The sequence below is a fragment of the Chroicocephalus ridibundus genome, chromosome 2, assembly GCF_963924245.1.
Source record: "Chroicocephalus ridibundus chromosome 2, bChrRid1.1, whole genome shotgun sequence".
Lineage (NCBI taxonomy): Eukaryota > Metazoa > Chordata > Aves > Charadriiformes > Laridae > Chroicocephalus > Chroicocephalus ridibundus.
In genome coordinates, this window is record NC_086285.1 from 18247566 (window position 1) to 18265707 (window position 18142).

Below are 18142 nucleotides of genomic sequence, written 5' to 3' on the forward strand. Positions count from 1 at the left end.
AAGGTATAACAGCTATATTGTATTTTCTGATTCTGTGGTGAATTAATACATAAGAGATACTTGTGCTTTTTGAGTTATATTCCTAATGGTAGAAAGGTTAATCACAGATAGGCTCTTCCATTCCCTCGTAATAATCTAGGATATATAACAGTTGGTTTAATCATGATTTATGAAAGTTTTTGTGAAATGTAGATTTAGTATTTGGAGAGTTCTTTTGTACTTTGTTATAATGACTTTATTAAAAAATACATTTTTTGTATTTTATTATGCAGAGCTTCCAGAATATTGGTCATTGTTTGCTAAAGTCATAAATCCCTACAAGAAGTTTTGTCTAACCATTTTATGTGAAAAGACTTTCATAAGCCCATCTTTGTGAAATAAATAGATGTAAATTACAAAATATGGAAGGCAATTACTAGTAATTTCTACTGAAAACATTCTAAAAACAACTTTTTACCACAAACCATATATATCTGAAGTTTAGAAAGTGAAATGTAAAAGCACCGGCACCTACTTCTTTATGAGTATTTGTCTGTGGGGTTGGTTGTTTTTTGTTGGGGGGAGGCTTTGGTGAGGACACTGAATACAGAATATAGAGTTTTATATTACTATGCAAGGTTTAAGATAAGGACTTTTTAAATCAATCAAAAATATTTAATATAATATCTACACAATAATATTATCGGGGTACAATATTATGTATTTATATATTTACATATTTAAATTTTGATTTTAACTTTAGAAGAAACCACTTTTCAGCTATCATGGTTGGCTCTATTCAGGCTCCACAGTTCAGGCTGGAGATACAGCGTTTTTGGCACGGAGTCCAAGCTGATGCCTGTTGCTTTTTATAAATTAGTTGTTACAGTTCTTGGACATCAAGAAAGAGGGCACTAGACGGCAAAACGTCTGCATGTCTGTTGGCTACAGAAAGTATGCCCAATCCCTTCACCCACAAATGTATTGATCACATCACACTCTAAAATTTCAGATATAAGAGGTTCCATAAACTGAGTCCAATACTGGCATGTTTTGTTTCGTTTCAGAAGGATTAATGAAAATTGACAAAGTTATGCCACTGCAATTTCTATTGTGTTAGCAACTGCCAGGTGTGAACATTTTCTTCACAGTTTCAGCTCCAGGAAATAGAAATCAGTAAGCCTTTACCTTCATAATAAGCAAAATTGCACCATTCATAAAGTAGGGGTATTTACATGTAAAACGTTTTGCTTTTGCACCATTGCCAAAGGTAATGAAGTTTGGCTTCAGTGTAGATTAAGCCTCAGACTTTAGATGATTTTTCAAAATTTCACATTACGAAAGTTTATGATACGTAGCAAGTGTTCTGTTAAAATCTGGCTGATCTCAGATGGGAAAAAACAGCAGCCTACAGGAGATCAGCTTATCTTTGCCCAAACCCTGCTTCAGGAGACCTCTAATTTAGTAACGTTTGGATAGCAAACCTAGAGGCTGGCATAAAGCTCCTCTTGGCACATTTTAAACATCTTTTAGTCTTATAAAAAGAAGCTTGTCCCACTAAGCTGTAGGTTTGTTGGAGCTGTTTAACAGTAGCTGTGCCCTGCAGCTCTTTTAGTGATAAATGAGCCGCTTCAAATAAGTGCAATTGCAGCCAACTGTGCAGAAGGAATCATTAAAAAAAAAATTAAATAGACATTTTTGAACTTTAAAAATGCACAAACAAAGTATGTTAAACCAAAATATATGCTGCTCCTTTTAATGGAAATGATCGCTACTCGCTAAGTCTGCCAGCTTCAATAGGTGTGCCAAAAAGCCAAGGAATCTGGCAGAGTCCATAGATAGCAGTTCCATCTTTCATCTATATTTCTTTTCTGTATTTATCTTGCTTTAGAAAATGCAGAGAATGTCTTTTCCTTCCGTCTTGGCACTATTTTCAAACCACAGAAATACACAGAGCAGCTTCTTGCAATTGTTTAGCTCCCTGGACCAGTCTTATCCTTGTGACTATGTGAAATGTTTCTTTCTAATTTGGCAATAGTAAGAAAGAAGAATATTAAAATATTTTTATGTTTATTGAATAAAATCTAATCTAAATTGTCAGATATTAAAATTAGTTTTCTTAATTGAGAGATACTGGGCTTAATGTAAAAGGGCAGAATGCCAGGTAATTATTTTTGGCATTCAGCTGATCAAAAATAGTTTCCTTGTATGTAAGGAGCTATTCAAAGAAGCTGAACATAAGAAATAAGAAGAACAATGTGCATACATATATACACATACATATACATATGTATACATATTGGTAAACAGAGGCTGAATTGTCACTCAGGAGTCCTTAATGTGCTGAATTATGCATTCGTTGTTGTCATCTATGAAAACTTCTTTTTTCTTCTTCTTGTAGAATCAATCACTCGGTTCAAATTGGCTTCAAGCCCCAGTCATTGTAATCTCTTTTATGTTGCCATTTCAAAGAACACTCTGTGGTATCTTTTAGTAATATGGCACATCTTATCGCAGCCACTTTCAAGGTACAGATGCTAAGGAAAAGTCCTCTTGCAATGTGTAGATTATGGGATGGGCTCTAGTGTTAATGTTCCTTGTCAGTATTCTGTACTGTGGCATAAAGCCAGGGGACAGAAGGCTGATGAGAATTCTGTCACTGACTTCAGTGAGGGCTGGATCGGGTTATGATGCAATGGGGATTATATAACAATCAATTGCATGTGAAAACTGAAATGTATCTTCTCCTAGATGATGCGTGAAGGTCCATACAATTTCATTTTACTGGGAATTTTATTTTATTTCATTTTGCATTTATCTCCAAGGATGATAATTGGGTGAATTTACCAGCTGCTAATCAGTACAAGATTTCTTGCAACAGTTTATGATAATTTTTAATCTCTGGAAGTTTTGAAGAAAATGTTAATGTTAAAGAATATTGGTACTTATTGTTATTTAATTACCAAAGGAGTCTGATACACTGCAAATTATACATTATCTTCAGATCTGTGGAAACTGGAAAACTTTCACTAGAAGAAAGACATTGAGGTGCTGGAGCGTGTCCAAAGAACAGCAACAAAGCTGGTGAAGGTCTAGAGCACAAGTCTTATGAGGAGCGACTGAAGGAACTGGGGTTGTTTAGCCTGGAGAAAAGGAGGCTGAGGGGAGACCTTATCGCTCTCTACAACTACCTGAAAGGAGGGTGTAGTGAGGTGGGGGTCGGTCTCTTCTCCCGAGTACCAAGTGATAGGATGAGAGGAAACGGCTTCAAGTCACACCAGGGAAAGTTTAGATTGGATATTAGGAAAAAATTTCTTCACAGAAAGGGTTATCAAGCATTGGAACAGGCTGCCCAGGGAAGTGGTTAAGTCTCCATCCCTGGAGGTGTTTAAAAGAGGTGTAAATGTGGTGCTTAGGAACATGATTTAGTGGTGGGCTTGGCGGTGTGATTCTATTCTAGATAGAAAGTGAATTTAAATTGTATCTAGTCTACTCATTGCATTTATATTGAAGATAAAGATAAAAATAAAAAACCCTCTCCATGACATAGTATTGAGAAAGCAGGCACTCATACAGGTGCTTCCAGGTGGGTGTTGGCCTCTTCTCCCAGGCGAATAATGACAGGACCAGAGGAAATGGTCTGAAGTTGCGGCAGGGGAGGTTTAGATTAGATATTAGGAAGGATTACTTTACTGAAAGAGTGGTCAGGCACTGGAACAGCCTGCCCAGGGAGGTGGTTGAGTCACCATCTCTAGCGGTATTTAAGAAACGTCTAGATTTGGCACTTCAGGGCATGCTCTGAAGGGCAGAGATTGTAGGTTTTTGGGTTTTTTTGCTTGTTTGTTTTTTGGGTTTTTGGGGGTTTTTTTTGGTTTTTTTTGTGTGTGTGTATGGTTGGACTCAATGATCTCAAAGGTCCTTTCCAACCATGAAGATTCTACGATTCTATGATTCTATACTGCCATACAGATATGACAGTTGCAAATACTGGATTCAGGCTAAGGTACATAAATTTGGACTCTGTGGCAATATAGAAAGTTTAAAAATATCCAGAAGGTTTTTAGAACACTTAAAATCAGAATTGTCGTCTGGGGGTCCTGTCCTTCACCAGTTCTTGCCTGTTGTTTACCTTGTCCACAGGCATGTGGGATGAATCCAGGTTTATTTGCCCTTTTTATAGCTGTACATTGTATTTGTGCAATCTGCACAAATCCACCAGTGGTTAGACTGGATTAGCTCCTTCACAGAATTCCAAAGAGAGGTAATTGCTGAACTCCAGAGGCATTGTAGGCTAATGGAGCATGTACATATCTAAAGAAGGCCTGTCATACTTTTGTACAGGATTTGCTGGATATTCATCATATAGAAAATATTTTATTAGTCTTTTGCTTCTCAAAGCATTTTGTCTGCTCATCAGTTGTATAGTCTATTCATGTGCAATAACGTTGTTGCTACTTCAAAGTGTTGAACTGACCATACTTAGATTCTAAGAGAGAGTAGAACAGCACTCTTCACAAAGTTAAACTACTATACAATGAGAAGGCAAAATCCTAGAAAGGATAAATAATTTGCTAAAAATAAGGAATCAAAATGTAGGAATCAGGATCAAGTTTTGCAGCCAAGGGATCTTGCCATTCAGTATTTTATAAATGGTAATGGAAGGGTGGTGAATGGTGAGGTTGCAAACTTTGCTGACAATACTAAGTTCTTCATGGTAGCAGAGATGAGATCCAGTTGCAAACTGCAGTTTCCAATGCTGAGCCGTGGAGGTCACATCTCCTGTGCAAGTACATCACAGCTCAGTGCAAAGTTTTTACCTTTCATGAAAGCATTGGATTTACTACACTGGGCAGTATGCGGTGTGCTGCTACACATGCAGCAGAGGCAAAGGGACTGCCAGTAACTGTCTGTTAGAACTGAAAAGATGTCCATTTATTTGGGCAAGGCAGTAAAGTCCTCGCAAACAATTTGGACAGAAAAACTTTTAATGTAACATACAGCTAGGGACACCCTGAAGCCCTGACTTGGATTTTGAGTTTGCTTCTGATTGATCAGGCTGGTTTTGTTAACTTTTCTGCTATTCTCATAATCCAAGAATTCTCGTAAAATTTGCAGTTAAATATAAGAGTTATTTATCTTTAAATATGTGTTGACCTCCTGGGAAGTAGGGGGGAAAACTAATACTCTGTTTAATCCTTCAGCATCACAACTGCATAGGAGGGAATTGTATTTTGAGAAACCACTCTTTGACAAATGCCAATATTCTGCGAAAATATTGTGTAACATCCTGCGTAAACATCTTGCTCCTGTTCAGGAAAGGATCTTAAGTTCCTTAATTTTATCATAACTCAAGCATGTGATGCAGTGTTTTCATGAAAACGTAGCGTCTTTGAGTTGGGAACTGATGAAAAAGAGAGTACATGGCCCGTGTAGGAGTAGTGCTGTCTTACACCAGTTTCCCCATACCGTTATAATTAGGTGACAGTGTGCCACAAGTATAGTCACCCAAGAATGTCCAAAATGCTGTCATTAATGTTCTTGTACAACACTAATGCTAGTGTTGTACTACATAATACAAAAATATTATGTCGTGACATAATATTTTGGGTGGCTAGTTAACTAACCTTTCCAACCATTTCATCTTAACCTGAGATACAAAGTAATCACCGTACAGAGTTTAGAGTATTAATCGTGATTCCTTTTACCTTTTGCAGTGATAGCATTCGGCTAGAAGACTCACATAATTTTTTTCTTTCTATATTAAAGCATGGAGTTGCATGGGTTTAGGACGTTAATTTTCACATCTTCCCACACATGGTTTAACCAGCTTTAGCAGAGCTTTTATACATGTGCTACAGCCTCCACTTGCCCAAGCATAACTATAACATTCTTTTTATAAAACTAAAAAGCCCGAGCAAATGAATAAGCCGAAAACATCCCCAAAACTTGAAGCTTGGAATTCAAGTTGAGCGATTACTCAATGAAAAAGTTGAGGAACAGACCTTTGCTCTAATCAGAGGAAATTTTTAGGTTTAATTTACATTAGTGAATTTTTCATTCCCTACTTCATAGTCATGCCTTTACAGATGGAAGGAAGCAGATCAAGGCCTCTGGAATTTCCTGGCTGACATACACAGGTCAGGCAGGCAGGTGTTATTGCTTGCTTGCAGACTGCACAGTGTCTTTAAAAACCTCTGATCTCACAAAGCTTCCAAAACCCAGCAGCCACTCAAGCAGTTTGTGGCCAGAGAGAGTCCTTGAGTGGTTCTGGGGAGAAGTTTTACTTCTTTTAAAAAAAATTATCTGTCTAACTCCACTCTAGAGAACTATATGCAAATCACAAATACTGTGGTTGAATATAAGCTGAACGGAGCGATAACCCCTTACATTTTAATCACCAAATCCCCAAAGCATTTAGCTGTCACAATAAGTGTGCATAGTAATGTTTTTCCACAGCACAGACTTTAGGAAAGCATATAAATTTCCAGCTCTAGTAAATATATTTATGATAACTATATCACACCTTGTTCATAAAGCAGTGCTCAAGTGACTCAGAAATTTGGGTTGATTATAGGAACTTGACTTCTCAGTATAAAATAATTTATTCCTTATGCTTTTCTCTAATAGCAAAAAAGAAGCAATTTGACAATCTTGAAAAGTAACTTCCACTCCATGTTCATTGTTGCTTTAATTTTTTTTCTGATATCATACATTTATATCTACATCTATGAATGACTATGTGGACTATACATGGACCTTTGCGCACGAGCAGCCCCAGCTCATTCCTTGCTTCATCACATTCAGTTTCATATTTTTATAAAAAATACTGAGCTGTGTTCATACCATCTATACATTTATTTATGCTGTGTTCTAATTGAGCATTTTCTAGTACATTTACCAATCTAAAACAAGACTATAAATTGAACAATACCACTCATCTTCCAGTTTATGTAAATGTATGCACTGTTACCACCCACACATCTAAAAATATGAGATTATAGATCAGTCTTCTTGCATGCCACAAAAAAACCCCAAAACAAACTAGCTTTAAAATACCCTGGCTCATTATTTGAAATAAATGTTATTGTATGGTTCTACAGTGAGAACATCCTGCTTTTATCCCCAGACTTTGATATGTAAGGTTTACTAGCGAAAGCACCCCACTGGTTTTGATTATAATAATCATATATAGGCAGAGAGACAGCCACTTAGACCATTGGACCTAAAACTATATTAACTTTAGAGATCAAAATCAGTACTTGGAATTGAATACAGAAGAGAGTTTGAAGTCAGTTCACGCATACCAGTAGATCTAACATACTTTTAAAATACTAGTGCAGTCAGATTTTGTACCCTGTTCCCAGGATAAGATGCAGCTTGAGATGAACATTGCAAAATTTGTCACTAGTCTGGAAACTGTAGTGTCTCTTTGCTGCAGTTCAATGTTGTCTTCAAAGACAGAATAGTTATGCACTTCAGGAGCATCAGGCAAACTAGAGAAAAAAACCTGCACTATGTTTTCAGGGTATTGCTGAGAAGTCAGGTAAAATCCTTCAGCATGTGAGAATTAATGGAGAGCTTAAACCTCCTTTTTTGCCTCTGATTTGCTACTGATAGCTTATTTGCAGCTGCCCCCTTTTAACTTCCGTATAATCTTTATGTGACTGCTGGAGATAGACAGACAAAATGGCAGTATTCATATTGATAGTAATGTTTAACAAATTTGGAAAACGAAAACTGAATTAGCAATTCTTTCTCAGTTTCCTATACTACCTCCTCAGTAATACTTGTGAAGGAAAGACAAGGTAAAAGTCATGCTCCTGCAAAATGAAAAAGAAAGCAAAGTGTGAAAAAGCAGACAAGTATGGAAAAGGAGCAGGATATACAAAGAAGAAAGATTGATCAGGCTGGCAGCAACATTAGGGAGGGATAGTCCACAACTTGTTGCTGAGGTAAATTATGAAAGGAAAGAAACATCCATGACATAAGTTTACTGTTTTGAACGTCCACTACATCCAGTAGGTAAGCAAGCTCCTGTTTTAGTCTTAAAAAAATGAATTTCCAGTAAATTGAAAAAAGCTTTTTTTTAAATGTCGCTCTATTGAGATTAAGAAAAAGTTCTTTATTCTCTCTATCCCACCAAAAGCCTTTTATATGTTAATCTTCTCTTGAAAACTACAATGAAATAAAAATAAAATAGAGAAAGTGTTTCAAATGAAAATATGCTGTAAGATCCTGGGCTTCATCACTTCTGGATTATCAGATCTGCCTATTGCTTTTTGTGGAATGAATTTCATATCCCGTAAGACTCTTTGTACATTGGAATGTTCATGATGATTGAATTCTTTCTTAATATTGCACCAAACTTTTTAAAGCTGAATGTAGATTCAAACTATCTGCCCTTAAGGACTCCAATTGGTTACGTATAATCATACCTTTTAAACAAAGATTAGAAATAATTTTTATTAGTAGTTTTATTTAGCTACGTTACCATTGCATGGTATGTTTATATTTAGTTAGACTTACATCTGAAATTGTTGGAAATATCCCTCTGAAGTCCTGTAACAACCTAAGATGGGAAAACCTTTAAATTAGTGTATTATTTAAAGTGTCCTGTAAGTTTACAGTTTTTAAACTTTTACATTTTAGCATTTTGTGCACTTCTTGTCACTGATATTCAGAGTTCTCTGCCAATTTATTATGTCTTTGCACAGAAGGGGGACATCCTTCTCTAAGTAATTATATAAGAAATAGACAATAAATACAGATGAAGTGGAGACCGAGCTGTAGGGTTTATTTGTAGGGTTTATTCGTATTTTGTAGATATATGAAAACTTGCAAGTACGTGTGTGTACCGTACTATCATTCCCTTCAGGCATTCAGGCTGTATGAATTTCTCCAGTGATGCAAAGCAACATTTAGCCTTGCTGGAGTGCATGAGAACTATATTCTTATTTTGAATTTTACTAGTGTTTGTTCAGGAGGATTTCTTTTCAAGAGTGCTATCCCCATTGTCGTAGGCACAATTCAGATGTGTTGGAGAAATAATAGCCCTTGTCCCAAACACCTTTTGGTGTAGTCATAATACAGGAGGTGACTAAACAAAATAAATAGACAAAAAGGGACAGATAGCAGGTAGGAAAAACAAAAAAATGAAGCTGTACCCAGAAGGATTTTAAGCTTCAAATCTATTATGGTGTAAAATCAGTTGAAGTTCACTGAAGCTGTGTATTCTGAAGAAATAGTAAATATCTCATTATAGGGTTCCAGTAATCAGGTATTCAGAATGCTTCACTGAATCTCTCAAGCCCTACTCTTCTCTCTCCCGTGTTTCCCAGCATTTTGGGGGATTGTCACAGACAGTCACACAGGAAAAAGTAACAACTTGCAGAGGACAAGTCACCTGTCATAAGTCCTGAGATAGGTGAAATGGTTTAATATCTGGAAGTGCACCACAAACTGCAGACAAGTTTGTTCTCATCCTAACATGTCCTGCACCTGTTTGCAGAAAGTGCCCAGATTTGCCTGCCCCTGTACTCATTTACTGGTTTTCTGAGGGGGGAAGAGAAAGATGAGTAAGAAGAGACAGCTCCCGCCCAGCCTGCTGACTGCCAGCACGTTTAGGTGTCCCTTCGCCCAAGCTGCATCCTCTGGACCTCCCCTTCCCCCCAGCCATGCCTGAGTGATTCCCAGAGTCTGTTATCCAGAATGGAGATGTGTTTATGGGAGAGGGAAGAAGAAAGACAGGAATGAGAGGAGGGGAAAAGAAGCCAGGTGCAATCTTCCTAGGATTTGTCCCATCCCAGCCAGAGAGCTTCAGTTCCCACCTCCTTACATTCAAAGTGAGTGAATCAGGCTACACCAGGGTCTGCTCTGACTTTAGTCCCAGAGAGGAGAGACCTTATACGAGAGGGAATCAGCACAGTAGGTTTCTGCCCAGCCCATCTTTTGCTTTTACTGGAATTTCTTGGTACTGGATTTTGTATGTCTGCTAGCTGAGTGTTCCCTGGCACACAGGACTTTATGTCTGAAATCTATTCCCTTTGTGCCACCTGAGCAAAACTTAACAGAAAACGCGGCAGAACTTACACGAGCATCTTCTTCTTGGGAGGCCATGCACGGTACATGTTGTCTTACCCTTTCTCTCAGCTGAAAGAGGAAATCAGGAAATCAGCCTCAATTTTAGTTTAGAAACAGAGACTTAGCTTAACCTTCATTATGCTTTGATTGTGGAGTATGTTTTATTATTTATAATTTAATTTTATGAGAAGTATTTTCATAGGAATATGTGTAACATAACACTCAAACTGGGTGCTTTAATATTTTCCAGTGTGCAATATGGTGTTGAAAGTTAGCAAAATGCTGGCTGGATCTAGACTGATACTTTCTTGGATAAGGTTCTGCCATATGCTTTTATTTAAAGTATTTTTTCTTTTAAGTTAGATTTATAAAAAGCATGTGAGAAATTTCTTCTTTGGAAAAGAAGTGTTATGCAATTAGAAAATCATAGTGTTGGAAATTTAGCATCCTTTAGGAAATGTTTCATGTAAAAGAAGGGAGATACTAAATCTAAATCTAAAAAAAAAAGGCAAGTCCTACTACCAACTGGAAATGCTGTGTCAATCTACAAGATGTCATCACCAGCGCAGCAGATAGAAGCAGCAGTTGTATTGAAGTAAATGTCTTTAGTTCCCGGAATGTTAAGCTCTATGTGAACTCTGATTAGCTTCCCAGCATAGATAGGAATCTTGTTGAAGGAGTTTGTCCATATTTCCTTCTGATTAGAAAAAACAAAATAAAATTTGTTTTACAGGGCAGAAAAACTAAAGAAGCCAGAAAAAATAAGGGCATTAAATATTCTTTTTATAGTTATTCTTTATTCACTGTTTGCATTCATGTTCACAGCACTCCAGAGTACTGAATAGGCTGATCTTTTATCTGTTTTATATGAGCAAGAGAACCTCTTTCCAGCAGTATTCCTCTACACTTTCCACTGTTTTGGAAAACTGGTTGTAGAAACATCACATAACTAACCCCTTATTTAAAGATTAATATGTGCAAAACTGTATTCTTTCTGAAATCTCCACTTCCTATGTTTCCTGCTTCCTACCTCTAAGCCTGGAAGTTGCAATGACTGTGACCAAAGGAAACTGAGTATTTATAAATTATTGTACCCGTACATGGAACATCTGAGATTTTGTCAGATTCGGGATTTATTGTTGCAAAACTTGTCAACGCTTTTTCTGCTTTAAAATCCCCTTGAGCTACTCCTTTCATAGAAGTGAAAAATTCTAGAAAGACATCTTCATAGAGAAGAGAATTAATAGCCCCTTTTTATTATTGTCTTACTCATCCAGGGATCCATACCCATTTTGGAATTACACTTTTACAACTTCCTATGTTGATGCTTATGTTATCTTTTTGAAAATAATTTTTCAATTGGTTATTTTGCGACCGTAGAGATAGTATTTTAAGGAAGCTGTGCTATCAGACAGTGGAAGGTGGCATCATTCACGATGCATGAATATCCAAGCAAATATTATGGCTTACTCCCTTACCTCTTACTATTGCCCTGAAAAAAAAAAAAGATTTTCCATTTTTGTTACACCTTTGGTATGCCAGAAAGCATAAGACCCAACAATGAGAGTCTGCAAAGCATGTCTTCAGAGCAACAATTCCTCCTCCCAGTCTGCGGCATTACAGACTGGTCAGCTTTATGTTGGTCTCTGGGGAAATTATGGAGGGAGTCCTCTTGGAACACATTTCTGGGCACGAGAAGAAAAAGACGATTTGGAACAGTCAACATAGATTTAACAAAGGTAAACCTGATTGCCTTCTATGTGTCTAAGTTTGTAGATGAGAGGAGAGCAGTGGATGTCATTTACCTTGGCTTTAAGAAGGTTTTCAACGTTGTTTCCCACAACATTCTTCCATCAAAGTTAGAATATTCTAGATGTGTGAACAACCAAATGGATTAAAAATGATTAGATGATCCAGTTCAGAGGGTAGTAGTTAATAAGCCTAATGTTAGTTAATAATAATAAGTAGTTAATGATGGCAAGGGGAGCGCTGAATGGCTCTTTCTGTTGGGACCTGTCCCATTTAATGTTTGTCAGTGACCTGGGGAAGGCAATGGACTGCTTGCTCATAGAGTTTGCAAGTACACCAAATCACCAGTTGAGGCAAGGGAGACGGTTTTGATAGAGTCAAGGGAAGGGCTGCCATTCAGAGATGCCTAGGCAGCGCTGGAGCCGGCCAACAGGAACGTTAGGAAATTCAGCAAGGAGAAATGCAAAGTCCTGCACCTGAGAGGGACTTGCACTTGCACTTGCAGTGATACAGAATATTGCACGCAGCTTTGGCCCTCCAGTATGGGAAAGATGTGTCTAAACTATAATGGGTTCAGCAGAGGACCACCTGTACCGTCAAGAGCTGGAGCATTTCCCTATGAGGAGAAACTAAGGAAATTGTGCTTTTCCAGCCTGTAGAAGGGAGAGCTTCAAGCAGACTTAATAGCAGCCTTCTGGTACCTACAAGGAGGCCAGTCATCCAAAAGATGGAGCTGGGCTTTTCACAGTGATGCGTGGCAAGAGGCTGAGAGACAACAGACATAAGCTGAAACCACTGACTGAATGTAGGGAAAACCTTTTTCTCTATGAGACCAGTCAAACATTGCAATAGGGTGCCCAAAGAGGTTGTGCCATCTCCATCAATGGAGATTTTCAAGATCAGGCTGGATAAAACCCTGAGAACCTGGTCTAACCTTGTAGCCAACTCTATGATTCTATGACATTGGACTAAAGACGTCCTGAGATCCTTCCTATTCTGAATTATTCTATGATTGTGCAATCCTAATATAGTATCACAATTCGGTGCTATTTTAAAGCTGGGATAGTAATAGCAAAATCTTCTTAATTGTTCTGAATATTTAAATGGTTCGGCTGTGCATTGCTCTTGCTTTTGGAACCCAGAAATGCTACATATGCTCTGTACATTCTCCAAACAGCTTGTATTTGTGCTTATTTGCTGGTATGACGTGCTAACTGTGCAAAAAATTTTGGACTCTCGCCGTAGAATATAGATACCTGCCAACAGAAAATGAAGGCTACATAGTGCTGCAAATGCTTTCTCTGTCTATGGAAAGTGACTCTTATGTGCCAGAAAGAAGCATTTATACCACATGCTTTTTTACTGCTTCTCACATCTGTTAACATTTACATGTGTCAGAAAACAATACCTGAACAGTAAAGGGAAGGGATACATGAAGTTCAAGGGCATTGCATCAAGAAAAAGGACGTTATATTGCACTGGTGCATTGGAATAAGAAAAAGATTTCTTGGACTTGTCAAATGTATCTAATATGTGGGTATGGTCTGTGTATACAATCTATGAATACATTTCCATACCTGAATTGGACAACCCAAGTTGCCAGTAAATCGAACTGAACCCATGAAAGGGTCAAGGAGTGGCAGTCAGGAAGCGAAAGAATTATAGCTTTCTTGGTACATACAAAAAGAATAAAGTTTTATTTCATTTAAGGCAGGATTTATATCAAAATCTTCAAAGTTAGATTCCTAAATATGGACCTACTTAAATTGAAATATTTTGCATTTTCGATAATCTTCTCTTCAGCTGCCTTTTTGTTAGCACAAAAGGAGTAGGTTGACTGACAAATGTTGCTGTATATCCTCAGTCCTCAGAGGCAGCTACTGTATTAGACTGTGTTTCCAAGAATATTCCTTTGAAGTCGTATTATGAAAACCCCGAGCCGCAGTGTAGTACAGGATTTTGTATGACGTGGCAGGTCTTATGGATGTTACCACTGGCAAGTGACTTGGAAGAACAATGAATTAGAGAGGAACTGATCCTTGATCTCCCAAACTCAGAAGGGAAAAAACAGTATTTGATACCTTTATAAAAATTGCTGTTTGCATTGGTTCCATTCATGCCACTAATTCTTAAGAAATCTATTTGGGTACTTTTAACCAGTGTTATGTAGTACGCTGTTCTTTGATACCTAACACTGATTTTCCAAAATGCACCTTCAATAAAGAGCACAGTTCCCCCCCCCACTACTATTTTTATTGTTTAATATTGAGCTGTGCGTGGAAAGTGACAGAAAAATATCTATTTTCCTAAGTTTTCTGAGCCTAGAAAGAAGTGATGGATAAAATAAATAAATAATCTTGAATTGAGTCCTACCTAACATGTAGTCATAATAAAGGTAAAGATCTATTTTTGCTGTTTGCTATATTTCTACTAGATAATGTGTCCCCAAAATATTATTTTTGTGATGAAAAGCTCTTACAAGCTGATAAGAAATCTTATGATGAAATTATGAAAGTTTGAGTTCCCCATTCACTGCGCTGAAGAAGCCTTCCACTAGGTCAGTGAAGATGCAGTGAATAATCACATAAGGCATATAGTTTCCTTGCCCTCAAATTTCAAACTTACGGCTTTACCAAAACCACTGTATGAATGGTATGTGCATACATATTTGGGGGTTTGAGTCAAGGATATGAAGGATCTATACGAGTTTTCCTCTGTAAGTTATACAAGAAAGTTGAGAGGCACCCAAAGAAACACTTTATAGTTTAAGCTGATGAGAAGTCAGCTGGTGGAAAATAGCAAGGAGGAAAGATCTTCATCCAGCAATATTTCTGAAGAAAAAAAAAAAAAAGAAGTTAAGCATCTGATAAGACTTGCATTCTAGTCTTTGTGCTTTGTAGAGCAGCTTTATCACTACGCAAAGATGGGCTCCTTGGTCTTTCTGCCAGTTGAAGTCAGTGGTGAAACTTCCAGTGACTTCTCTGGTTGCTGCTCCTGGCCCAACATTTCCATGCAAGTAAAGTTTAAAAATGCAAAGCTTTCTCATATCATTTCTTCTCATGTAATTGTAACTCTGGCATATGCCTTTAGGAGAGTTCACACTTTAAGAATTCTTATCTAGCTATTTGTACAGAGACATGTGATTACATTAATGGAAATTATAGGAAGACTTGCTAGAAAAAACCCATCATTTATGCTTAATTTACATAATACTCTTTTTGACATAATTCAGGCCCATCACAGCCACCTTTACAAGTTACATGTAGGGGTCAAAGGGTGAAAGGTGACTGGCAAGATGCTTGTTTTGTACATTTGGCTAACACAAATACTTCCTCAAGTATAAAATGCTTTGATCTCTATAAGCAAATGCCATATGTGTGCAGCTGTGGCCCATGCCTCATGAATGCTGGAAGGTTACAAAAAGGTAGCATACGAATTTGATGTCTGCATTCAATTTATGCTTTTATATTTAGCAGTTCATAATTTTGTGTAATATTTTAGCTGTATGAAAAATATGCACCGGAGTTGAGTGATAACAGATTTCTCTGTGGTTTGACTCAACGTTGTTTGGGTGAACACAGAATCCTAAGTATTGCAGACTGAAAATACAGGTTTTAATTAGAGCTGTCTGAGCTTCAAAATACCTGAACGCACATTAAGCTTGGCAGGTTTTCAGAGATCTGGGGATTGCATGGAGCTGATTTAAGCTAAGCAAGAGTCTTCTGTTTTCCAGCATATATTGCATTTGCAGTTGCATCACTGACTTGCAACACACTGAGGAAGTGAGATCCAAAACCATTATTAATAGTTTTCTGATATGTAAAAATGTTTTATCATGAAGGCCTGTCTTATGTCATACTTGTGTTGAACAATACCTTACTCCAAGGGAATTTCCATTGAAAAAATTGAATGACTTCCAGAGTAGAGGATCTACTCCACATGACTGAAAAGCTGAATCAGCGCCAGAAATTTGGCGCCTTTTTTGAGCTTTTGTTTTTCACTTTTACATGCAAATGTTTAAGAATTATATGCCTTGATCTGTATCCCTCAGGCTGTTTAATGTGCGTGGTTTGCTGTAACGACAAAGAAACCAAAACTGCTGCAGTCAATGGGACATGCACATGGATCCAGTTTCAGGATCAAGGCCAAAAAAAACCAACTACGGCTTTGTTTATTAAAAATCTTGAGCATGTACAAATAAACTAGTGTACCTGGGGAAGAAACCATTATATCAATTATAGCATATGCAATTTCTACTTAGAAAAAAAAATCCATGTCACAACCAATAGACAGGCGTGATACGCTAAACAGAAAATCAGACACAAAAATATCAAATTAGAGGTACAAATATGATAAAATATAAAGCGACATGCTCTATGTATATGTTAATACATACAGATGTACAAAAGTATACATATATAGGTATACATACATATATAATACAGGGTTGTTAATATGATTGTTAGTATTTTATTATGTGTCTGAGTAAATTCATGCAATTGTTCTAGATATGATTTGAATATTATTTAAATAATAGCATACTTATTTGTTTTTCTTATACTGTTTCTCTCTTGTATTTTTGCTAGCTCCTACTGGCTATGGTAGGCTCTACAGATGAAACTCTGCAGGAGGCAGCAGCTGGTTGCATAGCAAACATTCGCAGATTGGCTCTAGCAACAGAAAAAGCAAAGTATGGCTGATGCTTTAGCAGCTTTTACCACCACACTTGTGTTGCAGTACAGCTACGTTTAAATACGTGATTACTCCTAGCATCTGTATTTCATAGCAGAGCTCATTTACATGAGGATAATTTAACAACAAAAATAAATCTGTGGAAAATTATGTTTGTTTTTACATTTTTGGTTTGTCAACATCTAGCTTTTATAAAACTCACACCTAGTTTTGTGTGTCTTTTAGTGTTACATCATTCAAAAGACTATCAGTTAAGATATGTCAAAGTCTTTTTCTACAATTAATACGCTTGTATTGGAAATTCATTGTAGATATAAATGGTTTTGCGTATCTGTGACATTACAATAAAATTTCCTTCACTGCGTGTGTGGTTGTGCAATGATTTATGAATGTCTTGAACAATTCCCTTCGTGCTAAACTTGTCCAATCATCCTGTCATTATGTTTTTGCCTGTTTGATCACTTGCAATTCACAGGAGAGGACAAAATACAGATACATCAATCTCACATCTGGTGTTATATAAGGACTGCAAACAGCTGTAGCAGTAGACATCACTCCAAATTTCCTGTTTCTACTAACATCAAACAAAATAGTACTTAATTTTATAAGTAGCTGGTGAAATGTGTTTTAATTAACATGTTTAGCTCAAATTTAAATTTAGCAGCTGTAAATAGAAAGTGGAGAATTACATTTACGTTTATACGTTATCTTATTGTGGGGTTTTTTTTGTTTTTAAACTGAGGACAACATTGTATTGACGTAGTGACTTTATTTTTCTTCATAAAATTATATTCAGAATAAGAGTTGCTTTCAATAACCACATAAACAATGTTTGATATTGTAGATTACAGACCCACTGTATGTACCGTGTTCAACAATATTAAAGTATTTCCCTGAGAGCAGTAACGTCTTAATGACAAGCACAGACTGCTGACAAACCTGAAAAAACCCAAATGTTTAAATAACTTGTGTTTGTCAAGTACTCACTTCTGAGTGATTTTTTTAGTGACCTTAATTTTCTTGTTTTGGAAGTAGTTTGTAATTTCATTATTTTTCTTCTAACTAGCATGGCTACTCAAGGCGACTAATTTTATTGATAGCAGAAGCTGCTAAGGAAGACATAATGCAAATCCAACTTCTTATTTATGTTTTCTCTGAAGCAGACGTGAAGGCTCAGTTAATATTTCGGTTTAGAATGATGCAATTCTGAAAACGGAGGATTGCACTGGGCCCGTAGGGCAGGTGTAGAGAGTATTGTAAAGGAAACAAAGTACGGACAGGTGCTGACAGTGTCGAGATCAAAATATTAACCCAAGTAATATTTTTTGATCAAGGCAAACACCAGCATAGTCATGGGTTTGTCACAAGTTCCATCAGCAACCAGTGACCAAGCAAATACTATTTTAGGTATTTTCCAGCTCTATCCCATAGGGCTGGTGTGTTATTTTGAATAAATATATCCCTATTATTATACTGATGTCACAGCTGTAGTAGTATCATATGCTTCATCACTATACCCAAAAATACTTCTAAAATAAATGCTAATTGCCAAATTCATTTGGAAGAGGAGAGGGTTGGTTTTATTTTTGTCTTTTCTGGGAGAAGAGCTGTAGATCCAAATAGTTCATCACAGTCTTGCTTA

At 37.0% G+C, this 18142-nt stretch overlaps 1 protein-coding gene across 1 annotated transcript in view; it reads left to right on the forward strand.

Annotated features, from left to right (window-relative positions):
* ODAD2 (outer dynein arm docking complex subunit 2) overlaps positions 1-16746 on the forward strand; it is an 88316-nt gene extending 71570 nt beyond the window's left edge. The window contains exon 20 of the mRNA XM_063324584.1: positions 16395-16746. Coding sequence (XP_063180654.1) covers positions 16395-16508 — 114 coding nt within the window. The 3' untranslated portion in view covers positions 16509-16746. The remainder of the gene's footprint in view (positions 1-16394) is intronic.
* Positions 16747-18142: the final 1396 nt, after the last annotated feature.